This window comes from Salmo salar, chromosome ssa09 (assembly GCF_905237065.1).
Source record: "Salmo salar chromosome ssa09, Ssal_v3.1, whole genome shotgun sequence".
NCBI classification, from domain to species: Eukaryota; Metazoa; Chordata; class Actinopteri; order Salmoniformes; family Salmonidae; genus Salmo; species Salmo salar.
Genome location: NC_059450.1, coordinates 83,460,673 through 83,487,799, shown reverse-complemented (window position 1 = coordinate 83,487,799; position 27,127 = coordinate 83,460,673). Strand labels below are relative to the sequence as shown.

The following is a 27,127-nucleotide window of genomic DNA, read 5'->3' as shown; positions in this document are numbered from 1 at the left end:
GATGTATCTGTACCATGCTGCCCAGATTTGATATTGTGATTTCATGACTTTGTAGATGCATACAACACCCGCATGTCAAAGTTTCCAGAACTACACAGAGGAGTTATCTTGACTCCTAGATACATAAGGTTTTTCCGTCATACTCGATGTACCGCCGAAATAGCTCAGTTGGGAGAGCGTTAGACTGAAGATCTAAAGGTCCCTGGTTCGATCCCGGGTTTCGGCAGGTATAGTCATTTTGACTGAATTTGAAGGCTGCAGTGCCCGCATACCATTGGGATATTCTATGTGCCATGGGTTGAGAACCAAATACTCAAATAAAATATTTTATAGTCAACGTGTTTCCTTTTTCTATACAATGTAGGCCTACTGTTGTTGGAAGGTTATGGTCAGCACCACAGCTTTTCAGAATTATCTACTTTCTTTGTGAAGGAGTATAGACAATACCTGTAGTCTCTAAACACAGAAAGGCATGTGCATTATTAAAAAGTCTAATGGTTTAATTTGAATCGTACAAACAAAGAACCACACACTGTGTACAAAACAATTAAGAACACCCGCTATTTCCATGATATAGACTGACCAGGTGAATCCAGGTGAAAGCTATGATCCCATTGATGTCACTTGTTCAGGTTAAAGGATTAAGCCTTGAGACAGATTGTGTAATGTGTGCCAGTCAGAGGGTGAATGGGCAAGATAAAATATTTAAGTGCTTCTGAACATGGTATGGTAGTAGGTGCCAGCCGCACCAGTTTGTATCAAGAACTGTAACACAGCTGGGTTTTTCAGGCTTAACAGTTTCCCATGTGTATGAAGAATGGTCCACCACCCAAAGGACATCCAGCCAACTTGACAAAACTGTGGGAAACATTGGAGTTAACATCGGGGGGGAGACACAATATCTGCATTTTTCAGAGAGCATATGCTTCTTCGTTGCAAAGGTTCATTTGTTGAAAATGCATATTTTAAAAATGTTATGTTTCATCTTTAGGGTAAACCTACCTAGTATTTAGAGGACCATCATGTAAATGTCAGTAATTCAGAATATAAACCATTCAAGACCATTTAAATATCTGCAGTCTTTATTTCAACAAGACTAGGAAATGTTTAAGACACCTTTTCTTTTACAATTTAGCATCGATCTCATCTTGTTTTTCTCATAACATTTAGGAGATACTCAGAAGTGAAAACATGGATTGTTATGGCCTCTTTCAGAGACATCTAAAATGGCTGCTCATTTACATATTATTTTGTCACTCATACGAATCCGAAATGACACCCTATTCCCTATGTAGTGCACTACTTTTGACCAGGGGCCATAGGGGAATATTGTGTCATTTGGGACACACAGACTCCTCAGTCCTCAAAGATGACTCCATGCTGTTCTGGTGGGCCGAAGACCGACAGGGTGTGCCGTCATATACAGTGGCTTGCAAAAGTATTCACCCCCCTTGGCATTTTTCCTATTTTGTTGCCTTACAACCTAGAATTAAAATAGGTTTTTGGGGGGTTTGTATCATTTGATTTACACAGCATGCCTACCACTTTGAAGATGCAAAATATTTTTTGTGAAACAAGAAATAAGACAAAAAAACTAAACTAGAGCGTGCATAACTATTCACCCCCCCCAAAGTCAATACTTTGTAGCCCCACCTTTTGAAGCAATTACAGCTGCAAGTCTCTTGGGGTGTCTCTATAAGCTTGGCACATCGAGCCACTGGGATTTCTGCCCATTATTCAAGGCAAAACTGCTCCAGCTCCTTCAAGTTGGATGGGTTCTGCTGGTGTACAGCAATCTTTAAGTCATACCACAGATTCTCAATTGGATTGAGGTCTGGGCTTTGACTAGGCCATTCCAAGACATTTAAATGATTCCCCTTAAACCACAAGTGTTGCTTTAACAGAAGAATTAGGGTCACTGTCCTGCTGGAAGGTGAATCTCCGTCCGAGTCTCAAATCTCTGGAAACAGGTTTCTGAAACAGGTTTCCCTCAAGAATTTCCCTGTATTTAGTGCCATCCATCATTCCTTCAATTCTGACCAGTTTCCCAGTCCCAGCCGATAAAAACATACCCACAGCATGATGCTGCCACCACCATGCTTCACTGTGGGGATGGTGTTCTCGGGTGATGAGAGGTGTTGGGTTTGTGCCAGACATAGCGTTTCCCTCTGACCAAAAAGCTAAAAAAAAATTTGGTCTAATCTGACCAGAGTACCTTCTTCAATATGTTTGGAGAGTCTCCCACATGCCTTTTGGCGAACACCAAACGAGTTTGCTTATTTTTTTCTGGCCACTCTTCTGTAAAGGCCAGCTCTGTGGAGTGTACGGCTTAAAGTGGTCCTATGGACAGATACTCCAATCTCCACTGTGGAGCTTTGCAGCTCATTCAGGGTTATCTTTGGTCTTTGATGCCTCTCTGATTCCTTGCCTGGTCCATGAGTTTTGGTGGGCGGCCCTCTGTTGGCAGGTTTGTCATATCTTCCCATTTTTTAATAATGGATTTAATGGTGCTCCGTGGGATGTTCAAAGTTTCTTATAATTTTTATAACCCAACCCTTATCTGTACTTCTCCACAACTTTGTCCCTAACCTGTTTGGCGAGCTCCTTGGTCTTCATGGTGCCGCAGACTCTGGGGCTTTTCGGAACAGGTGTATCTGAGATCATGTGACACTTAAATAAAGTCCACTTGTGTGCAATCTATTTAACTAATTATGTGACTTCTGAAGGTAATTGGTTGCACCAGAGCTTATTTAGAGGCTTCGTAGCAAAGGGGGTGAAAACATATACACCACTTTTCCATTTTATTTAATTTTTTAAATCAAGTTTTTTTTTTTCATTTCACTTCACCAATTTGGACTATGTCCATTACATGAAATCTAAATGAAAAAAAAACATTTAAATTACAGGTTGTAATGCAACAAAATAGGAAAAACACCAAAAATGAATACTTTTGCAAGGCACTGTATCCATCTCAACTATCAGGCTGCGTCTGAAATGACACCCCATTCCCTACATTATGCACTTCTTTTGACCAGGGCCCACAGTGCACTATGTTAAGAATAGAGTGCCATTTCAGACACCTGAGGTTGTTCCATGGATCATAAAAAAGGAGAACCTCTATGGTACTATAAGCTAGACCAACAAACCTGCTGCCGTGCCTACAGGAAGATCTGCGGCCATGGCCCTCAAGCAGACATTTGCCATTACTGCCCCACATTAACAATATGAGATCGAAAAAAATAATTTGACAAACATTATTAAAAGACTGCCAGATGAGTGTGGAAGGGCAGTACAGACAATTCCTCTGCAAAGGCTGCATAGATGTTTTTGCTGCATGTCATCACAATGTCCTGTCCTCAATCCCCAAATGTCCTCAGGGATTCCTTCCAAGTCCTGGAGGCCGGCCAGGCGTAATCCTTGGGGGCATTAGGGGTTTAGTGCAGAAATGTGTCCAGCACCATGGGGGCACAAGAAGCACAAAAGGTCTTGAGCGAACAGCCGTGTCCAGGCATCACCACCATACATCAGCCAATCACCTTAGACTTGACAGACTGCAAGTCTGTTTTTTTCTTAACAGAATTCAAATGTAAAATAGGAAATCTGAAACCAATACCTTCAGTTAATTTGTAAAATTATGAATATCTTTTCATCTACACAATATATCAATACATTCTGAATACTGTATTTTTTGAATGCATGTTTGTAAATGCTTTAAAATAAACATGCAATTAAATAATTTACTGTACAAAAGCAACCAGTGGATAATGTGAGGTGAAACTTTTAGGTGATGTGAACTCAAACATATTGTGCTTGTCAGTTATCCAATTCAACACAAACTCAGGTACACCGTTCTGTCTGGAGAGACAGAAAAGTACTTCTGCTGACAACGGATACAATTGATTGGAGATTTTTTTTTCCATGATCATTAATTAGTTACTAACGTACCAAGGTTTCATTTTCCATGCAAGACAGAATGTATCAACTTCAGTTGCAAACAGTTGAAATTATTGGATGCAAGGGGGGGACCCGTCAGACAGATCTAATGAAAGTAGAGGTAAATGTCTGTATGGGGTGCAAACAAGCACCCCAAAACAATCTGTGCACACAGACCACCAGCTCCTACAACTAACAGTACAATTCATTGTAGTACCTAATACATATCTTTATTACAAAAAAAATTGAACACTACCTCCACGTAAAACCCTGTGTTCCAATTTAATCATACTCAGTCTCCATGTTTCCCTCATCTCCAATTCACAAAGTCACTCAATTGTGTCTTAGTTTCTCTTTTCTGCTATATCTAAAAGATGTTGAACATACAAGCCACTCCCTGCCAAGATCTTATTTTTTCATGTCAGACTGACTGTGCAGAGTCACTGCCCCTGGACACCTGTCAGCTCTGCCTTCTATAGGGGGAATGCCAGGGAGAGGGAGCCCCTCCTGTCAAGTCTCCAGCATTCCCTTGTAACCTATATCAAGACATCCCCCATACATCCAACACAGCTATTTTATAATGATGATTCAGAAAACACATGAGGTATGATCTCAGTGGACTGGTTTAGAGTGTAGTTTAGGATGTGATGGATACACACCTGGGCATACAGAAACCCAGAGAACCCCTCGCCAGATAGTTCCATCTCCTACCAAACCAGCAGCCCTGTAACTTCTCAGCGTTTTCCCACAGAGCTACCAGTCTTGTACTTTTAGCTGTGTAAGCCAGTCTGAAGCTTCAACATGTGACCAAGATGTCAATTTCAATGTTCTCGTACACATTCATCCCTGGCCAGCCTGACCATACGGCCACTATATCTTTAAAAAGAAAAGGAAGCACACTCACACAAACCAGAAATATTGTTCCTTAGTTGCTCTCTTGATAAAGAAAATGCATTTGTGAATAGAGAGCATATTCTTATAATGAAAAGTACTCAGACACACAGGCACACTACAAAACGCGCGCGCTCACACACAATCCTGGGTTCCAATTGAGATATCTCTAAGCCATTAACACTCACTTGGACAACAACTAAAATGTGAATAATGGGCTAAAATGGTAGAACTGAAAACACTGTCGGTGATGTGGCGGTGGAGATCCTAGCTTCAAGGGGTCAATCAGTTAATCGGGACAAAATGCAAATAAAAAAAAAAAAGTGAACATTTTGGAAGAAAATTGTATCACTGTACACTTGATGTCCATTTTTATAAAAACAAAATGAAAAGTGAAGTTATAATATTAATAACTCCAGAGCCCCCGCCCCCCCCCCCCCCCAAAGATGGCAGGCAGACAGAGGTCCTGGAGGTAGTCTTTTTTAAAGTATCTCTGACAGTTTTTCACCCCCTTCTCTCTGGCGCTCTCTCCCTTTCCTTCCCTCGGCAGTTTTATCTCCAGTGGGGGGCGAGCAGGGCCAGGACAAGTGCACTGAGGGCCAGTGCCATGCTCCCGTGTGCCACACGGACTCCGCCACTCGTGTCCTGGTGCACCATCTTGACTAGGCGGGGGTTGATGGGGGTGGCCATGGTGGAGAAGTAGATGTCCCGGTCCACCTCACAGGACGGAGAGTCACAGCCGCTGCCACTCTCCTCTCCTCCGCTACCGTCTTCATCTGGAACAGAGCGAGAGAGAGCGAGAGAGAGAGAGAGAGCGAGAGAGCGAGCAGGTTGATGAGGCCATGAACTCAGGACTAGAAACAGCATTCGGGGATGAAAAGAGAAGTGATCAAGTCTGTTATAACATTTTGAATGGTAACACCAAATTTGTGGTCCTCTCTAGCTCAGTTGGTAGAGTATGGCGCTTGCAACGCCAAGATAGTGGGTTTGATTTCCGGGATGACCCAGATGTAAAAGCTTTATGCACGCATGACTAAGTCCCTTTGGATAAAAAAAAATTAAAAATACAAAATAAAAAAAATGTCTTCTAAATGTCATTGAAGGTTCCTTCTCTCACAGGGAGGCATTCGTAGTCAAACTGAATACATTATCTGGCCTAGATATTCTTCTCATCTATAGACAGGTGGGGTGTTTACCAACAAAACCACTGGGTGTGCACTACGCAACTAGGAGGTGAAAACAGACTGGGTGGGCTTACAATCAAAGGATTATTGCCAACTTGTAAACTTAGTCTGCAAATGTTTATTGAAAACATAAACGTGCCCCAACAATCACTCCTCTTTCAAAGTCACAGATCTCTCCATCCAGACATGGTAGCTAAAATTAATGGGCAATTGGGCCTAGCCAACATTTCTATACATGAACCGAAGCATAGTGGGATGTTACTCCACACCTGTGTGGAAGCACCTGCGTTCCAAATAATTTGTATCCCTCATTTACTCAAGTGTTTCCTTTATTTTGTCATTTACCTGTACATTGTTGGCTAGCTAGCTTGCTAATTTTTGCCAAATTAGCATAGACGTAACAAGAGTCAAAACACGTCAACACAGCTTCTTGCTAGCTATCTGACCGTTCAGAAGACAACACACAGCCTTTTTCCTCAGTAGTGCACACATTATTGTGGTGACGTCGTCAAGTTCTCTGGAGAGGTGTGGTAAATAGGCTGTGTAAATAGTCAGTTCATCTGTTAAGGCTTACCATCCTCACCTTGGTCGCTGGAGATGTCGTTGCCGCTGTGGGCAGCCTTCAGCCAGCTAGTCATTTCCTTTAACACTGCGATCTGACTGCGAATCACCAGGTCTGGCTTTGTGATGTCCACTTCCACATCTGGGTTGGACACCTGATTGGCCAATCCGTTGCCCATAACAACAGACTCGTACCTAGGGAAGAAGGGTGTGAGTGAATGGGGAGATCCTACAGGACACACTAATTCGTTCTGCAGCAACCTTACTTTATGCCTTTAGAGTGAGTGGCTCCATCCCTACAGGCCCTAGTCAAAAGTAGTTGATTGGTGTCTGTGTCAAGGGAGTGACCTGCGAAAACAACCTGCCAAACTAACCTGCTCTTTGCTGTTCCATTCCAACAGTCATCCCCAGACGTGATCCTCTCTCCAACACACACGGTCTCTGGCAGCGTAGACCAGAACTTCTTAGCATGCTTCAGCTTCTTCTTCACATCCGTCGTCTGGGTAGGCAAACAGAGATGGATCACACATTTATACTAAGTCCATTTGAAAGACTTGCAAAAACTTGAGGCTGCTGGTTGGGCCCCGATGTCTGACGAAGACTTACCAGTCTGTCCAGGCTGGTGCCAGCAGCTGTGGTGGGCCGTGCATCGGGGCTGTAGGGACGGAAGCGACCGGTGAATCCTGTCTCCTTGACTGAACGACGGGACCGGAAGCCTTTACCTGGCTGAGGCTGACCACACCCCTGAAACACCTGGAGGGTGGAGAGTAGAGTGAGTGGCATGTACAGAGACTGACGGGACGGCAACCAGACTGACGGACGGGCGGACGGGCTGGCTGACGGACGGACGGGCGGGCGGGCTGACGGACGGACGGGCGGGCGGGCTGGCCGGCTCACGGACGGGCGGGCTGGCCGGCTCACGGACGGGCGGGCTGGCCGGCTCACGGACGGGCGGGCTGGCCGGCTCACGGACGGGCGGGCTGGCCTGCTCACGGACGGGCGGGCTGGCCTGCTCACGGACGGGCGGGCGGACGGGCTGGCTGGCTGGCTAACGGACGGGCTGGCCGGCTAACGGGTGGACGGACGGGCGGGCCGGCTAACGGACGGACGGGCGGGCGGGCCGGCTAACGGACGGACGGGCGGGCGGGCCGGCTAACGGACGGACGGGCGGGCTGGCCGGCTAACGGACGGACGGGCTGGCCGGCTAACGGACGGACGGGCTGGCTGGCTAACGGACGGACGGGCTGACGGACGTGCTACCAGACAGGAAGTGACTCACCTTCTGTGACACCTGCATGCTGTTCTCCTGCATGTTCATGATGGCCTCAGAGATCTTGACGTCAATGGGATCCATGACAGACTCGAAGTTGAAGGGCCCCTCCAACCTCTCAGCCAGACTCAACATGGCATCTGAGAATAAGACAACTCAGTCACAATGAAAACAACCACACCCTAAGTAAATACTTCTGGAAGAAGCACTATAATCTTTTTGGGGCCTAGATTCTTTCGACCATTTTCACTATGGGGCAATTTGTCCTGTTTCTACCAGCAGGGGGAAGCACACAGCAGTGTCAGTGTTTTGATCCTAAGAGGACTTAACAAGGCGCCCAAAATAAGGCCCAGTAAAGCTGCCACACAGAGAGGGGGTAGCAGGCACCAGAGGCACCCCAGTGGGGGACAGCGTGGCAGGAGACTAACACACAGCAGAGTGAGCTGTTCCTTGTTGGATATGGAAGCCCTTACCCAGGAAGTTGTTCCACTCGGTGTCGAGATCGGCCTGGTTGGCAAGACAGCCACGCATCACATTGAGACAGTAGTTCTGACAAGGCTTGAGGGAAATCTGGCCAGAACAGTAGGGACAGTACATCATCTTCATGGTTGCCCGCACACAGCTGGGGGACACATTGACCTGAGGGAGGGGGAAAGAGGAGGGAGTTTGTACCCCTATGCATTGGTCACTAAGTTAAATGAGGTGAATGAACTGATCTTTATCTTAAACCAGCAGGCAGGACACTAAGACTAATATATATATATATTAGTCTTAGTGTCCTGCCTGCTGGTTTAAGATAAAGATCAGTATATATATATATATACATACATACATACATACATATACATACACATATACACATACATACACATATACACATATACATATACACATACATATACACATATATATACACACATATACACATATATATATATACACACACACACAACATCAAATTATCACTCAAATCCCAATGTGATTTATAGTGAAAGTCCAATGTGCAGTATCTTATCATTAATGAGTCACTTCCAAAACTGCTAGAAACCTATCATGTCCTCTCTTCACACACACACCTAACAACAAAACATTATGGAATCTTAACATTATGGAATCTTCAACTCCCATTCAGACAGTGTCCCAAATGTCACCTGCTTTCCACAGAGGTTAGAAAACACAGGAGGGTGAGGAAGAAATGTTCACCTGAACTCCCCACACCTGGTCAAACATTACAGGTTGTTATTCTGGGAACCAGGTATGGGAATGTTTGTCTATTTAGGGGTTTAAACCAGCTTTTCAGTGCATGAGAACACTGACCAAGGCTACAGATAAGCACTGCCAGACCAACTCTCTCTACACAGGAGGCTTTAAGGGCACTTCATGCTACTTCTCAACATCCTCCCTGGATCCTACGTGACACTGAACCAACATATCCCATCACAGAGATGCTATAATTCAACTAATACACAGGGCCTTCAGAGTCTTCATACATAGTCCACATTTTGTTGATATACAGCCTAAATTCAAAATAGATAAGATTTTTCCTCTCACCCATCTACACACTATACCCCATTATGACAACGTGAAAAAATGTTTAGACAATTTTGCCAATTTATTGAAAATGAAATTCAGAAATTTAAGTATCACACCCAATTCAATACTTTGTAGAAGCACTTTTGGCAGTGATTACACCTGTGAGTCTTCCTAGGTAAGACTAAGAGCTTTGCACACATGGATTGTACAACATTTGTACATTACCATTTCATTTTTTCCCCAAGCTGTGTCAAGTTGGTTGTTGATCTTTGCTAGACAACCATTTTCAAGTCTTGCCATATATTTTGAAGCCAATATGTCAAAACTGTAACTAGCCACTCAGGAACATTCCATGTCATCTTGGTAAGCAACTCCTGTGTATATATGGCCTTGTATTTTAGGTTATTGTCCTGCTGAAAGGTGAATTCATCTCCAGTGTCTGTTGGAAAGCAGACAACCAAGTTTCCCTATAGGATTTTTCCTGTGCTTAGCTCCATTCGGTTTATTTTTATCCTAAAAAAAACTCCATAGTCCTTGCCGATGACAAGCATACCCATAACATGTAGCCACCACCATGCTTGAAAATATGAAGCATGGTACTGAGTGATGTGTTGGATTTTCCCAAACATAATGCTTTGTATTCGGAACAGAAAGTTCCTTTTCTTTGCCACATTTTTTGCAGTTTTGCCTTATTGTAAACAGGATTATGGGGTATTGTGTGTAGATCAGTGATACAAAATCTCAATGCAATGCATTTTAAATTCTGGCTGTAACCACAAAATGTTGAAAGACTCAAAGGGTGTGAATACTTTCTGAAAGCACTGTATATGTAATACTACGCATTAACATCCCTCTTACCGTGGAGACCTTGTTGACCACCTCGGGCATGAGCGCCAGGCCGCGGGTAAAGGTGCGCGCCGCCACGAAGGCCCGTGTCAGCTGGAGGCGGAGCTTGCGTGGCACGTCTCCAAACGGTTTTAGCTGCTCGGTGTGGCGGCTGACGCACTCCATGTAGGCGTCGCTGAACTCGTACTGGACGTTGACCAATCGGAACATCCTCTCCAGGAGGTCTTCCCAGAAGTCAGACAGCATGGAGTCCAGGTTGACCACGCCGCTGCCCGAAACGTAGTAGCGCTTCAGCTCCTGGAAGAAGTGCTTGAATAGCTCGGCGTTCTGCACGTACATCTTGCCGTATGTGCGCACGAACATGTCGTTGAGCGAGCGCTCCGCGTTGTCCAGTAACTCGCGGAAGAACTCTGCAGACAGGAAAGAAAGAGTGTAAGTATGACAATAGCGCATAGCTAAGACTTTGAATATCAACATCACACAGTTTTGAAATGATAGGCTATATTTGTGAACCTAATAGAAAATTAACAGAGGTTATTATGAGGTGATATGATATTGAGGAAATGTCATTTGTGGCATTCTCAGTGTGATAGATAATGGCTTTGTAAATCTTCCAGAACATGTGGATGGAAGGGGGAGCAGATTTTAATCAACCTCATCTTAATACCATATTTACTCTGCCAGAGGTTGAAACTATGTATTCTATTTATATCTAAAAACAAACATACAGTTGAAGTTGGCATTACATTTTTTTTACAATATTGCCTTTCGTGAACTAACACTCAACCTTGACCATTTGTACATCTTTTCTACTAGCACTGACTTTGCTTATAGCTAATTTGAGGAAAAATATACTATGACAGATGTGGTTGTCGCACCTAGCTGTCTTAAGATGATTGCACAAACTAAGTCACTCTGGATAAGAGTGTCTGCTAAATGACAAATGTAAATAGACTGAAAATGTTAGAGCTAGATCAAAATAAAGAATGTTAATTTCCTACAATTCTATGCATTTTACCATGGCTAGTGCTGTGTTCCTCTGCTCAAACATTTGAACAAAATCAAACTGGCATTTCCCTTGAATGGCCGCTGACCCCAGTTTAAAAACCCCTGTCCTATTGTACATTTCCACAACCAGATTGAACGTCTCCTCAATAATGTTTTTGGCAGTGTGTCTGTGACTGTGTCATTAGAATGGTACTCCAGAGAGACAGATTTAGGTCTGCACAGCACTCTCAGAATCCATAGCTCCAGGCTATAGAAAACCTGACGACTTGCATCCAAAATGGCACCCTATTCCCTATACATTGTCATTTAGCAGACGCTCTTATCCAGAGCGACTTTAGTTATAGAATTTATCATAAGGCAGCGAGGTGGGACCACCACATCTCAAGTCATAGCTACTTAATTGAGGAAAGAATGTATGTACTATCAGCAAAGTCAGAGGTAGAAAGGGGAAAAAGTCAAGTGCTAGTTCACGAAAGGCAAAAAAAAAAGGTTATATAGCACGCTACTTTTGACCGAGGCCCATAGTGTACTATATAGGGAATAGGGTTCCATTTGGGACCAGTCCTCCTGTAGCTGACAATAGGGTTGAAAATCAGAGGGGTTATGATCAAAACAGATGGATGTTTATTTCATTTGACATTGTCCTGTATGTACTGGTTTCCCTTCACAGCAGTGTCCCAACATCAGGAATAGCACAGTGTCCCAACATCAGGAATAGCACAGTGTCCCAACATCAGGAATAGCACAGTGTCCCAACAGCAGGAATAGCACAGTGTCCCAACAGCAGGAATAGCACAGTGTCCCAACAGCAGGAATAGCACAGTGTCCCAACAGCAGGAATAGCACAGTGTCCCAACAGCAGGAATAGCACAGTGTCCCAACAGCAGGAATAGCACAGTGTCCCAACATCAGGAATAGCACAGTGTCCCAACAGCAGGAATAGCACAGTGTCCCAACATCAGGAATAGCACAGTGTCCCAACATCAGGAATAGCACAGTGTCCCAACATCAGGAATAGCACAGTGTCCCAACAGCAGGAATAGCACAGTGTCCCAACATCAGGAATAGCACAGTGTCCCAACATCAGGAATAGCAGTGTCCCAACATCAGGAATAGCACAGTGTCCCAACATCAGGAATAGCACAGTGTCCCAACATCAGGAATAGCACAGTGTCCCAACATCAGGAATAGCAGTGTCCCAACATCAGGAATAGCACAGTGTCCCAACATCAGGAATAGCACAGTGTCCCAACAGCAGGAATAGTACAGTGTCCCAACATCAGGAATAGCAGTGTCCCAACAGCAGGAATAGCACAGTGTCCCAACAGCAGGAATAGCAGTGTCCCAACAGCAGGAATAGCAGTGTCCCAACAGCAGGAATAGCAGTGTCCCAACAGCAGGAATAGCAGTGTCCCAACATCAGGAATAGCAGTGTCCCAACAGCAGGAATAGCACAGTGTCCCAACAGCAGGAATAGCAGTGTCCCAACAGCAGGACAGCACATAAAATCCCTCAGCAGAAAAAAAACACCATGGGAATGGTTGTATGGGAAGAGAAACGGTTGGGAAGGGAGGAAGAGAAAGAAAAGAGTGAGGGGGGATGAGAGGTGGAGTTAGAGTTTCTTAGCGGGAGAGAGAGAGAGAGGCTGAATATGGGAGAGGTGGTTGCCTGGTTCCTGTAAACCCACTGCCATTCAACAGAAACGTCTCTCCACATCAAGCCGCCTCAGACTGACCACCAATGGCATTTTTCTGTTGTCACATTCCATTCGTTTTCCTTTCTCCCTGCTCCTCTTGGTCTGTCCTTCAGAGGCATTTTCAATAGGATTACTGCTCCCCCTTCCTCCCTTTCCATATAGGGACCTGTCCCCCCTCTCTCGCTCTCTCCCTCCAATGCTTTCAGTTGGTCAGTTCCTTCAGAAGGCTCTCTTCAGTAGAGACGGGGAACAATGACCTACTTCATCCTAAGGAATGTCCATCACCCCCCACCCCCCAAATAATCCAGCACCCCTCTCCCACGAACCCCCCGCTACCCCCACTTTCTTAATCTGAACAAAATGAGAATTCCAGACTCACTGCAAAATGCTTCACCTCTCTCTCATGCGCAGCACCATAAACCCCCCTTCACCCCTCTCTCATGCGCGGCACCATACACCCCCCCTTCACCCCCCTCTCATGCGCGGCACCATACACCCCCCCTTCACCCCCTCTCTCATGCGCGGCACCATACACCCCCCCTTCACCCCTCTCTCATGCGCGGCACCATACACCCCCCCTTCACCCCCCCTCTCATGCGCGGCACCATACACCCCCCTTCACCCCCCCTTCTCATGCGCGGCACCATACACCCCCCCTTCACCCCCCCTCTCATGCGCGGCACCATACACCCCCCCCTTCACCCCCCCTCTCATGCGCGGCACCATACACCCCCCCTTCACCCCCTCTCTCATGCGCGGCACCATACACCCCCCCTTCACCCCCCCTCTCATGCGCGGCACCATACACCCCCCCCTTCACCCCCCTCTCATGCGCGGCACCATACACCCCCCTTCACCCCCCCTCTCATGCGCGGCACCATACACCCCCCTTCACCCCCCCTCTCATGCGCGGCACCATACACCCCCCTTCACCCCCCCTCTCATGCGCGGCACCATACACCCCCCCTTCACCCCCCTCTCATGCGCGGCACCATACACCCCCCTTCACCCCCCCTCTCATGCGCGGCACCATACACCCCCCCCCTCTCATGCGCGGCACCATACACCCCCCCTCTCATGCGCGGCACCATACACCCCCCTTCACCCCCCCCTCTCATGCGCGGCACCATACACCCCCCCCTCTCATGCGCGGCACCATACACCCCCCCTTCACCCCCCCTCTCATGCGCGGCACCATACACCCCCCCTCTCATGCGCGGCACCATACACCCCCCTTCACCCCCCCCTCTCATGCGCGGCACCATACACCCCCCCTCTCATGCGCGGCACCATACACCCCCCCTCTCACGCGCGGCACCATACACCCCCCCCTCTCACGCTCGGCACCATACACCCCCCCCCTTCACCCCCGTCTCATCTCTTTCTCCTTGTACACACAGCTTCGGTTCCGCTGTAGTTTCTGTGTGCCCTCTGCCCGGCTTTGAAATGTAAAGTTCCCATGCTCTCTCCGAGGGAGTCACCAAACGCTCCTGAATTCAGGCACCAGGACACACACACACACACACACACACACACACACACACACACACACACACACACACACACACACACACACACACACACACACACACACACACACACACACACACACACACACACACACACACACACACACACACACACACCAAGTGCGGCGCTGTCACTTCCACTTCAGACTGACAATCTAAAAAGAAAAACGAAGTGGGGGAGGGATGGGGGCGGCTTGGGGAGGGTTAAGTTGAGGGCTTTTTTAACTCCAAATCCCCACTGTGTCACCAAGGATACCGGAAACACTGCAGCACTTCCATTCACGTCCCCCACACACAAAGACAGGGGAGAGGGCACCAAACTCCACGCTCCATTGACAGAGATTAAAACAAAAGGTCCTTCTACCCCCCACCACCCCCCACTCTGGAATGTCAGTTGCCACAAGTTTAAAGTCAGTGAAAGGAGACATGAGGGAGGGGAGGAGGGAGGACAGGCCCATCATCCTGCCTATGCAGACATACTAATGAGCCACCACTTCCCACCCAAAAGATCAGTGCTGGCAAAGATGTACAGGGGGTCAGTAACAAGGTAGCACAAAACACACTTCTAGTTGTAACTTCTGGTTGTTTTTAAAGATGGATTAAAGTTGAGCGGGTTTCTCTGGCTGAAGCTATGGTCTCTAGTATGAAAGCAGCATTACACTGGCATCTTGATTCATCATTAAAAACGGTTTATGACATACAGCCGTCGGCCAACAGCGAGGCCGTGGAGCAGCACACTCCCTTAAGGGTTCTCCTGAAGAGAAATGTGCTTACCGCTCAACCATTGGTTAAGGAAAATGTAGGTGAAAGGTTAAAGGAAAGGGATCATGGTGTGTAGGGAAACACTAAGGACATATGAGGCAGTATAGCCGCTTAACCTGTGTGTGTTCGTGTGAGAGTCAATGTAGATCCTGACAGCAAGAATCTTGTTAGAGAAAAGAGAGAGAGAGAGAGAGAGCCTGGAAGAATCTCTTCCCCCGCCCCCAAAATATGAAGCACTGATGTTGGGCCCAATCCATCACCCCAAGAGAGGAGCTGACCGACCTCCCTAACACTCCTCCCTCCCCTTTCCTCCCATAAGGAGAATTGGACTTCCCTCCTCCCCCCTCTATCCTCACAGTAATTGCTCCCTTCTCTTGTGGGGTTCCACCCCTCCTGCTGTTAGGACCGCAGTGCTGGAGATGTATGGGTCTTGATGCGTGTGTCCTGGGGCAGAAGGGCTTAATCCCAGACATAGCTAGCTCCCCCAGACAGACAGACAGGGACAAACACAAACCCCAGGTCAGAGGGAGATAAAAGAGAGCGAGAACTATTTCTGGCCCGTACTTAATTGGCCATGACTCCTAACTCCAGGCACATGAGGACTCTGCTCTACCACTTCCTGTGTGTCTGTGTTTGTCTCCAGCTCCAGATGAACCATTAGCCACCATCATCATTACCATCTCCAGCCACTAAATACAACGAGCCGCAGGCACGTTTCCCATGGCAGACACTGAGCACCGTGGCAGACACGTCCGTAGGAAATGGCTGCTTCTGGACGTCTCAATGTGAGAATTGGGGTGTAATCACTAATCCAAACTCTTGCAAAACGGAACAACTAAATTCGGGTACTGTAAAACTTCAATAAAAACGCTGAGTCTCAAATAGGCGCCTGTCCCTTATAGCCGGGCAATGGCACACAATTCAGAAAATAAACGTCTGTTTCAAATAAACAATGGGTCGAAATGAATTGTTTACGAGGTTAAACTGAATTACCAGAGATGTAACCAAGTCACAATTTTGCAAGTCCTAAGCAAGTCTTAATCTTCAAGTCCCAAGTAATAATGGGCAAGTGTCAAGTAAAGTCCCAAGTTCCACAGCTCAGGGTGAGTCAAGCCACAAGTCCCTAATTTAGGGTTTCGAGTCCTCATGTCAATTAAGTGTCAAATACCAATTTTACTGCAATTGAAATGCATCAGTGATTTTGGACACACATGTTTTACAAATGGCATACCTTTTCCCCCACTACCAGTCTTTGAAACTGAATGCTACAATTTTTGGGACCAATGATGCCCTGATGCGGAGGTGGCACCACAGGTCCCAGAGTGGTGGGGCAAATTGTTTTCCCTGGGGCCCGGAGCATTTACTAATCTGGTAACCTACCCAGGTATACATCAGGACCCTATAGGATCTGACAGCGATTCATTAGTAGTTGTAAAAAGGTATGTATATTTGCAAGGGATCAGATTTACATTTGAGTCATTTAGCAGACGCTCTTATCCAGAGCTACTTGCAGGAGCAATTAGGGTTAAGTGCCTAGCTCAAGGAAATACCAATAGATTTTTCACCTAGTCGGCTCGGGGATTCGAAACATTGACCTTTCGGTTACTGGCCCAACGCTCATAACTACTAGGCTACCTGCCGGCTAGGTACACAGGTATTTTCTAAACTGGTCATATGGTTTTAAAGAAATTCTGGAAAAACTACTGGCCCTAGGGAGTTTTGAAAACCCTGTAAAACTGCAGCAACATTGTACTTTTTAATAGGAATTCATTTAAAACTAGACTTTACACAGACCACCACTGCAATTGGACAATAGAACTCACAGGGATGATTGCTTTATGCAGGTTTGCATTGTATAGGCCAATGCAAATGCAATTAAAAATAATGCATATTTATGTAATCAGTATTATGTAGGTGAAAGATGGGTGGCTGATCATCTGACTGATCACCTCATTCAGGGCAACTCAATACAGCAAATGCAATGTGGATTCAGAACTAACCATTCTACCAAAACAGCCAACTATTTTCTGGAGTGCATTAAATCTAAACTGGACATAGTGGTGAAGTCGGTGCAGTCTTTTTGGATCTTAAAAAGGCCTTTGATACTGTGAATCATGAAGTTCTCCTATCCAAACTATCCTCCCTTTGTGTCCACTGAAGTCATTAGTTGGATGTATTCCTATCTGACAAACAGAAGTAAAATGGTTCGTTTGGGGGACACTCAGTAGGACTTTTTACTATAACATTGGCGTCCCACAAGGGTCAATATTACACACCCTTCTGTTTAACATCAACAGTTGAAGTTGGAAGTTTACATACACCTTAGCCAAATACATTTGTACTGTTTTCAAAATTCCTGACATTTAATACAAGTACAAATTCCCTGTCTTAGGATCACCACTTTATTGTAAGAATGTGAAATGTCAGAATAATAGTAGAGAGAATGATTTATTTCAGCTTTTATTGCTTTTGTCACATTCCCAGTGGGTGAGAAGTTTACATACAGTCAATTAGTATTTAGTAGCATTGCCTTAACATTGTTTAACCTCTATGGGCTAGGTGGGACGCTAGCGTGCCACCCGTGGTGCACTCCATCAACAGCAGGTGCATTTCAAGAGCGGCAAATTTGAAACCAAATAAATGTCAAAATTCAAATTTTTCAAAAATACAACTATTTTACACCATTTGAAAGATAAACATCTCCTTAATCTAACCACGTTTTACGATTTCAAAAAGGTTTTACGGCGAACGCATAAATTTAGAGTATGTTAGGACAGTACATTTACAAGAGTTGTGTGTAATGTTTTGTCAAGTCAAAGACAGGGTCACCAAAACCATAAAACCAGCTAAAATGATGCACTAACCTTTTACAATCTCCATCAGATGACACTCCTAGGACATTATGTTAGACAATGCATGCATTTTTAGTTCTATCAAGTTCATATTTATATCCAAAAACAGCGTTTTACTATGGCATTGATGTTGAGGAAATCGTTTCCCTCCAATAACCGGCAGTCAAGTCAGCGTCACAAATTAAATAATTAAAATTAGAAAACATTGGTAAAATATTATATTGTCATTTAAAGAATTATAGATTTACATCTCTTGAACGCAATCAACTTGCCAGATTTAAAAATAACCTTACTGGGAAATCACACTTTGCAATAATCTGAGCACTGCGCCCAGAAAAATAAGCGTTGCGATACAGACTAGACGTCATGTTGGGGAGATCTAAAATCGAAAATACTATGTAAATAATCCATTACCTTTGATTCTCTTCATCAGATGTCACTTCCAGGTATCACAGGTCCATAACGAATGTAGTTTTGTTCAAAAAAGCTCATCATTTATGTCCAAAAATCTCCGTCTTGTTAGCACATGATCTAAGCCAGCCGGACTTCTCGTCATGAACGAGGGGAAAAAATATATTTCCGTTCGTTCAAACATGTCAAACGTTGTATAGCATAAATCATTAGGGCCTTTTTTAACCAGAACATGAATAATATTCAAGGTGGACGAATGCATACTCTTTTATAACGTATTGGAACGAGGGTACCCAACATGAACTCGCGCGCCAGGTGTCTAATGGGACATCATCGTTCCATGGCTCTTGTTCGGTCAGATCTCCCTCCAGAAGACTCAAAACACTTTGTAAAGGCTGGTGACATCTAGTGGAAGCAATAGGAAGTGCCAAAATATTCCTCAGCCCCTGTGTTTTTCAATGGGATAGGTTTAAAGTCAATACAACACATCAGGTATCCACTTCCTGTCAGAAAATGTCTCAGGGTTTTGCCTGCCAAATGAGTTCTGTTATACTCACAGACACCATTCAAACAGTTTTAGAAACTTTAGAGTGTTTTCTATCCATATATAATAAGTATATGCATATTCTAGTTACTGGGTAGGATTAGTAACCAGATTAAATCGGGTACATTTTTTTTATCCAGACGTGCAAATGCTGCCCCCTAGCCCTAACAGGTTAACTTTAGTCAAATGTTTCAGGTAGCCTTCCACAAGCTTCCCACAATAAGTTGGGTGAATTTTGGCCCATTCCTCCTGACAGAGCTGGTGTAACTGAGTCAGGTTTGTAGGCCTTCTTGCTCGCACACGCTTTTTCAGTTCTGCCGACAAATGTTCTATAGGATTGAGGTCAGGGCTTTGTGATGGCCACTCCAATACCTTGACTTTGTTGTCCTTAAGCCATTTTGCCACAACTCCAGAAGTATGCTTGGGGTCATTGTCCATTTGGAAGACCCATTTGTGACCAAGCTTTAACTTCCTGACTGATGTCTTGAGATGTTGCTTCAATATATCCACATAATTTCCCTCCCTCATGATGCCATCTATTTTGTGAAGTGCACCAGTCCCCTCTGCAGCAAAGCACCCCCACAACATGATGCTGCCACCCCTGTGCTTCACGGTTGGGATGGTGTTCTTCGGCTTGCAAGCCTCCCCCTTTTTCCTCCAAACATAATGGTCATTATGGCCAAACAGTTCTATTTTTGTTTCATCAGACCAGAGGACATTTCTCCAAAAAGTACGATCTTTGTCCCCATGTGCGGTTGCAAACCGTAGTCTGGCTTTTTTATGGCGGTTTTGGAGCAGTGGCTTCTTCATTGCTGAGCGGCCTTTCAGGTTATGTCGATATAGGACTCGTTTTACTGTGGACATAGATACTTTTGTACCCGTTTCCTCCAGCATCTTCACATGGTCCTTTGCTGTTGTTCTGGGATTGATTTGCACTTTTCGCACTAAAGTACGTTCATCTCTAGGAGACAGAACGCGTCTCCTTCCTGAGCGGTATGACGGCTGCGTGGTCCCATGGTGTTTATACTTGCATACTATTGTTTGTACAGATGAATGTGGTACCTTCAGGCATTTGGAAATTGCTCCCAAGGATGAACCAGACTTCTGGAGGTCTGCAATTTTTTTCTGGCGTCTTGGCTGATTTCTTTCGATTTTCCAATGATGTCCATCAAAGAGGCACTGAGTTTGAAGGTAGGCCTTGAAATACATCCACAGGTACACCTCCAATTGACTCAAATGATGTCAATTACCCTATCAGAAGCTTCTAAAGCCATGTCATCATTTTCCAAGCTGCTTAAAGGCACAGTCAACTTACTGTATGTAAACTTCTGACCCACTGGAATTGTGATAGTGAATTTTTTGTGAAATAGTCTAAACAATTGTTGGAAAAGTTACTTGTGTCATGCACAAAGTAGATGTCCTAACCGACTTGCCAAAACTATAGTTTGTTAACAAGAAATGTGTGGAGTGGTTGAAAAACGAGTTAATGACTCCAACCTAAGTGTATGTATGTAAACTTCCGACTTCAACTGTATATAAAATGATCTCCCACTTGCTTGCCCACAAGTTAACATGCAGACAATACAGTCCTGTATGTACACAAAAAAAAATAGACAACTAGTTGTTAAGTTAACTGAAGCTATGGTACATGTTTCTAAAATGGACGACTAATTCTTGCCTGCATTTAAAAAAATTAATGAAAAAAATTTATAAAATTCGACAAGACTAAGTACTTCTCTAAGAAATCCATTGATTCTTCCCAACCAGCTTTTTCTTGTTAAGGGTGAGAATCTGAAAGTTGTGTCTAACTTCAGATATCGCAGCGTCATTTTGGACTCCAACTTGACATTTAAGAAACATGTGAAGGTGGTGGTTAACACGGTCAAGTTTGGAGTATCCAACTTTAGGTTTATAAAGACCTTTCCTTCCTCTGGAGGCCACCAAACTATATATACATGCTGTGGTCTTCTCACATCTGAGATATTGCCTCACATGCTGGTCACAAGCAGGAGCTACTATTCTGAAACCAATTGAATCACTCTACAAACTTAAGATTTTATAACAAATAAAACAGTTACCACCGTTGTCATATCATTTACAAACATAATTTACTTAGTCTGGATAGCTTAAATCAGTATGTAGATGCAAGCCTGGTCTTTAAGATCCTGCATGGTCTTTCCCCTCCCTCCCCTATGCCGGCATATCATGCTCAAGGAAACCACCTCCAGGATAACAAGGGCAGTAACTAAAGGGGATTGCCTTCTCTTTCCAACACAGTAAAAATCGGTCAACCGGCCCTTCTCTGTTAGAGCTACAATATACTGGAATGCATTGCCCTTGGACTTGAGACGCTGCACCGATTATTGTAATTTTAAATTGAAAACACGGCTCAAATCTATCCAAACCTGTACACAAGTTATCTGTGGTTGCTCATATGTAAGACAGTTGATGGTGTTAGAATGATATATTATTGAATGTAATGGATTTGTATTTTGTATTGTTTTAGTGAGTAGCTGTGTAAAGGCCCTTACCTGCCCAGGGACTACTGGTGCAAATTAGCTTTTGGCTAACCTCGGCACATTTACATGGATGTTGCATTATTGTAATATTGATTAATGTGCATTGTCTCCTATAAATAAAAAGTAAAAAAATAGTGTTTAATTTCAGTTAATCATTTTAACTGGTAGCCTAGCCTAGCCAGCCCAAGTTTGAATATAGCCTAAACCAAATTTGATTAAATTCATATTTTACTTCTAACACAAATAAATGGGCTATAAATATTCTACATAACATGACCACTGTTTACCCTACTCAAAGTGCAAGAGGGTAAAGGGCATTGGCTGTAGCCTATGCAGCTGCAGGCTGTGGTTGTTATCAGTAGCCTAGTTGATCAGACTGAGAAATCGTCTCGTTTTCTTCCCATACAGTTTAGGTGTGGGCTGCTGCAACATTTCTGTAAATAGTTCTTGCTTGCATCTGTTGGGAGTGATGTGTTATGTTTGCTAAATAAATACCGGGAAGATAGTGGAGTGGCGCACGCTTTACTAGATTACGTGCTTTGTGCCTGGCCTGCGTAACCTGTGATTTCCGTGAATCTAATTGAACCTAATTGAACAAGAAACAGAATGCACAGAACCTGCAGCACTCCGATATAAAGGACACATGGTGTGCGAGAAGACAAATCAAGTCTCTCCAGTCATACAACTCAAGTCCAAGTTAAGTCACGAGTCATAGATGATCAAGTCAAAATCGAGTGGCAAGTGTTTTTCTATTGGCCAAGTCAAGTCTCAATATCAAGTAGTGCTCCAGTCCAAGTCACGTGACTCGAATTACCATGAATGTTTGAGGTTTAACGTTTGATTACATTAAATTATTCAGTAATGACTTGAAAGAAATTGCAATCTCCCATTTTAATCACCAGTAAGAAACTGTTAGCCATTGGCAAGCAAAAAAACAGTCAACTTCAGGACTACAGAACCCCATAAATCGTCTGGTCACCCTCTAGTGGCGAAAGTAAGAACTGCCGGAAAAGTACAGTCAAAGAATTCTTGTGTCAAGTAAACAGTCATACTAAGACAAAAGAAATGTGACCGTGTGTAAATGATAACATTAGTGAAGGAAATAAATGTATTAAAATGCTTGAAGTAAACAACTAACCATGCAAATGAGCAAAAGCTGTATGCATCAAGCTGGACACCCCACCCAGGGAGAGAGCCGCCTGAGCTGGACACCCTGGACTAATGGTTCAGACGGAGAAGAGCACAGCAGGGCTTTGTAAAGGTATCCCACATCTAACAGCTCTGAGAGACAGGCCACCCTGACACAGAACATACGCGTGAGACCGAGAGAGCGGGCGGGCTAAAGCAGCCACCACATTCCGACATGTCACATTCTTGTTCACATCTGGCTGCAATACACATACTCCTTGTTAGACTATCCTGCATACACTCATTTACAGCACCAACCTGGGGAAGGAGTCAATCGATTAGGTGGCCATGATGGTATGAGGGCCAGATTGGGAATTTAGCCAGGACAGGGTTAACACTCGAGGTCGACCGATTATGATATTTCAATGCCAATACCGATTATTGGAGGACCCAAAAAAAGCTGATGCCGATTAAATCGGACAATTTTTGTTTATATACATTTGTAATAAAAACAATTACAACAATACTGAATGAACAATGAACACTTACTTTAATATAATACATAAAAATAATCAATTTAGTCTCAAATAATGAAACATGTTCAATTTGGTTTAAATAATGCAAAAACACTGTTGGAGAAGAAAGTAAAAGTGCAATATGTGCCATGTACAAAGCTTACGTTTAACCTCTCTGGGGCAGTGGAACGCTTGCGTCCCACCTACTCAACAGCCAGTGGAATCCCGTGGCGCGATATTCAAATACCTTAGAAATGCTATTACTTCAATTTCTCAAACATGACTATTTTACACCATTTTAAAGACAAGACTCTCGTTAATCTAACCACACTGTCCGATTTCAAAAATGCTTTACAACAAAAGCAAAACATTAGATTATGTGAGCAGAGTACCCAGCCAGAAATAATCAGACACCCATTTTTCAAGCTAGCATATAATGTCACATAAACCCAAACCACAGCTAAATGCAGTACTAACCTTTGATGATCTTCATCAGACGACACTCCTAGGACATTATGTTATACAATACATGCATGTTTTGTTCAATCAAGTTCATATTTATATCAAAAACCAGCTTTTTACATTAGCATGTGACTAGCATGTGACTAGCATTCCCACCGAACACTGCCGGTGAATTTACTAAATTACTCACGATAAACGTTCACAAAAAAAAAAAAATTATAGATACAGAACTCCTTTATGCAATCGCGGTGTCCGATTTTAAAATAGCTTTTCAGTGGAAGCACATTTTGCAATATTCTGAGTAGATAGCCCGGCCATCACGGGCTAGCCATTTTGACACCCACCAAGTGTGGTACTCACCAAACTCAGATATACAGATATACTATTAGAAAAATTGGATTACCTTTGCTGTTCTTCGTCAGAATGCACACCCAGGACTTCTACTTCAATAACAAATGTTGGTTTGGTTCCAAATAATCCATAGTTATATCCAAATAGCGGCGTTTTGTTCGTGCGTTCAAGACACTATCCGAAGGGTAAAGAAGGGTGACGCACCCGACGCGTTTCGTGACAAAAAAATTCAAAATATTCCATTACCGTACTTTGAAGCATGTCAAACGCTGTCTAAAATCTATTTTTATGCGATTTTTCTCGTAAAAAAAGCGATAATATTCCAACCGGGAAACCCTGTTTTCGTTCAAAGACGAAAAAATAAAAACATGGTGTTGGCTCGTGCACGCGCCCCAGTCTCATTGTTCTCAGATCGACCACTATCCAAATGCGCTACTGTTTTTCAGCCATGGCCGGCAAAGTCACCATTCAACGTTCTGGCGCCTTCTGAGAGCGTTACAAAATGTCACGTTATGCCAGAGATCCCCTGTTTTGGTTAGAGATGATCAAGAAGGCCAAGAAGTAGTCAGAGAGAGCGCTTCCTGTTTGGAATCTTCTCAGGTTTTTGCCTGCCAAATGAGTTCTGTTATACTCACAGACACCATTCAAACAGTTTTAGAAACTTTAGGGTGTTTTCTATCCAAATCAAACAATTATATGCATATTCTAGTTACTGGGCAGGAGTAGTAACCAGATTAAATCGGGTACGTTTTTTATCCGGCCGTGCAAATACTGCCCCCTATCCCCAACAGGTTAAGTTCCTTGCTCAGAACATATGAAAGCTGGTGGTTCCTTCTAACATGAGTCTTCAATATTCCCAGTTAAGTTTTAGGTTGTAGTTATTATAGGACTATTTCTATCTATACCATTTGTATTTCATAGACCTTTGACTATTGGATATTCTTATAAGCACTATTGTATTGCCAGCCTAATCTCGGGAGTTGATATGCTCTAAGTCATAAACAACGCTGCGCTTCAAGTATTGCGGAAAGCTGCTGGCAAATGGAGGAAAGTGCTGTTTAAATGAATGCTTATGAGCCTGCTGCTGCCTACCACCGCTCAGTCAGACTGCTCTATCAAATCATAGACTTAATTACAATATAATAAACACACAAATACGAGCCTTAGGTCATTAATATGGTCAAATTTGGAAACTATCCTTTCGAAAACAAAACTTTTATTCTTTCAGTGAAATACGGAACCGTTCCGTATTTTATCTAACGGGTGGCATCCCTAAGTCTAAATATTGCTGTTACGTTGCACAACAGTCAATGTTATGTCATAATTACCGTAATTTCCGGACTATAAGCCGCTACTTTTTTCCCACGCTTTGAACCTCGTGGCTTAAACAATGACGCGGCTAATATATGGATTTTTCCCGCTTTCAAATCAAATAAAAAAAAAAAACATTCTGTGACGTGCTCAGTTTTTTGGCGGCATGAAGCTTTCATTAGACCAATGAAATTGCCGAACGGGTTAAGGTCAAACAACTTTTTTGTTTGCTTTTTAGATTAAATCGAGCGCTCTCAAACTTCCCATCATTCTGATTACGGTAGTCATTTTGTCACCCTCATCATGGCAAAGACACGGAGAAATGCATATGATGCAGCTTTCAAGGTGAAGGCGATTGATCTGGCTGTTGGAAAAGGAAATAGAGCTGCTGCACGGGAGCTTGGTCTGGAGCAATGACTTTCTTGGCAGGCTACTGTTTACTGCTAATTTTTTATTTTTGTTACAAGCCGTGTTTCGTTAAAGCCTGTGTAAAGTTCATTTGTTTAAATGTACCGGTAAACACCTGCGGCTTATAGACATGTGTGGCTTATTTATGTTCAAAATAATATATTTTTTTAAATTCAGTGGGTGCGGCTTATATTCAGGTGCACTCAATAGTCCGGAAATTACGGTATGTAAAATTCTGGCAAATTAATTACGGTCTTTGTTAGGAAGAAATGGTCTTCACACAGTTCGCAATAAGCCAGGCGGCCCAAACTGCTGCATATACCCTGACTCTGCTTACACTGAACGCAAGAGAAGTGACACAGTTTCAGGGACCGCATTGATTATATGCAACGCAGGACAAGCTAGTTAAACTAGTAATATCATCAACCATGTGTAGTTAACTAGTGATTATGTTAAGATTGATTGTTTTTTATAAGGTAAGTTTAATGCTAGCTAGCAACTTACCTTGGCTTCTTACTGCATTCGCGTAACAGGCAGGCTCCTCGTGGAGTGCAATGTAAAGCAGGTGGTTAGAGCGTTGGACTAGTTAACCGTAAGGTTGCAAGATTGACTCATGGCTCTTTGCTGCCTGCAATCACATAACAGGTGGTCAGCCTGCCACGCAGTCTCCTCATGGATTGCAATATAGTCGGCCATAATTGGCATCCAAAAATGCCAATTACCGATTGTTATGAAAACTTGAAATCGGCCCCAATTAATCGGCCCTTCCGATTAATCGGTCGACCTCTAGTTAACACCCCAACCTTTAAGATAAGTGCCTTGGAACCTTTAGTGACCAGAGAGTCAGGACACCCGTTTTAACACCCAATCTGAAAGACGGCACCCAGTGCAGGGTAATGTCCCATTCACTGCCCTGGGATCTACTTAGACCAGAGGGCAGAGTTCCCCCTACTGGACCTCCAACACCACTTAGAGCAGCATCTGGTCTCCCATCCAGGGACCAACCCTACTTAGCTTCTGAGGCAAGCCAGCAGTGGGATACAGGGTGGTATGCTGCTGGTTTTTATGTACAATACATACACTTAAAATACATTTATATCCCAACACTCCATCTCACTCTGGAGTGTAAAATAACTCAGGTAAATTCTATCCTTTTCACAACACTGCCAAAATGGACCTCTCCCTCTCTTTCCAGCTGTGCAGCATAACTAATTCATTTGAGGGTTGGGTACTGTGGGTGCATGAATGTGTGTCTGGAGAATATCCGACCAGGCATCCTCTAGCCTGCATCTAAAGACCCTCCTCAACCAGCAGAGGCAATAGCCAGAGTGGTGATGGGGTTTGATGGAGGACAGGAGGTCTCAGGGGCCAAACTGTCCCTCTGCCAGTGACACAGCATTGTCACATGTTCCC

General features: G+C 44.1%; 1 protein-coding gene and 1 non-coding gene across 3 annotated transcripts in view; one reads left to right on the top strand and one right to left on the bottom strand.

Moving 5' to 3' along the window:
- Positions 1-153: 153 nt before the first annotated feature.
- trnaf-gaa (transfer RNA phenylalanine (anticodon GAA)) lies at positions 154-226 on the top strand. Its single transcript has one exon. It is a non-coding gene; the product is annotated as a tRNA-Phe (tRNA).
- An 838-nt stretch (positions 227-1,064) lies between these two features.
- Positions 1,065-27,127, bottom strand: part of gpc4 (glypican 4) — a 74,569-nt gene continuing 48,506 nt past the window's right edge. Inside the window, exons 3-9 of one of the 2 annotated variants that reach the window (XM_014212964.2) lie at positions 10,231-10,628; positions 8,313-8,478; positions 7,849-7,979; positions 7,176-7,322; positions 6,944-7,068; positions 6,583-6,764; positions 1,065-5,600 (exon numbers count right to left, since the gene is read on the bottom strand). In XM_014212964.2, the coding sequence (XP_014068439.1) occupies positions 5,377-5,600; positions 6,583-6,764; positions 6,944-7,068; positions 7,176-7,322; positions 7,849-7,979; positions 8,313-8,478; positions 10,231-10,628 (1,373 nt within the window). In that variant the 3' untranslated portion in view covers positions 1,065-5,376. The remainder of the gene's footprint in view (positions 5,601-6,582; positions 6,765-6,943; positions 7,069-7,175; positions 7,323-7,848; positions 7,980-8,312; positions 8,479-10,230; positions 10,629-27,127) is intronic. The other variant, XM_014212965.2, reaches the window with a different exon arrangement.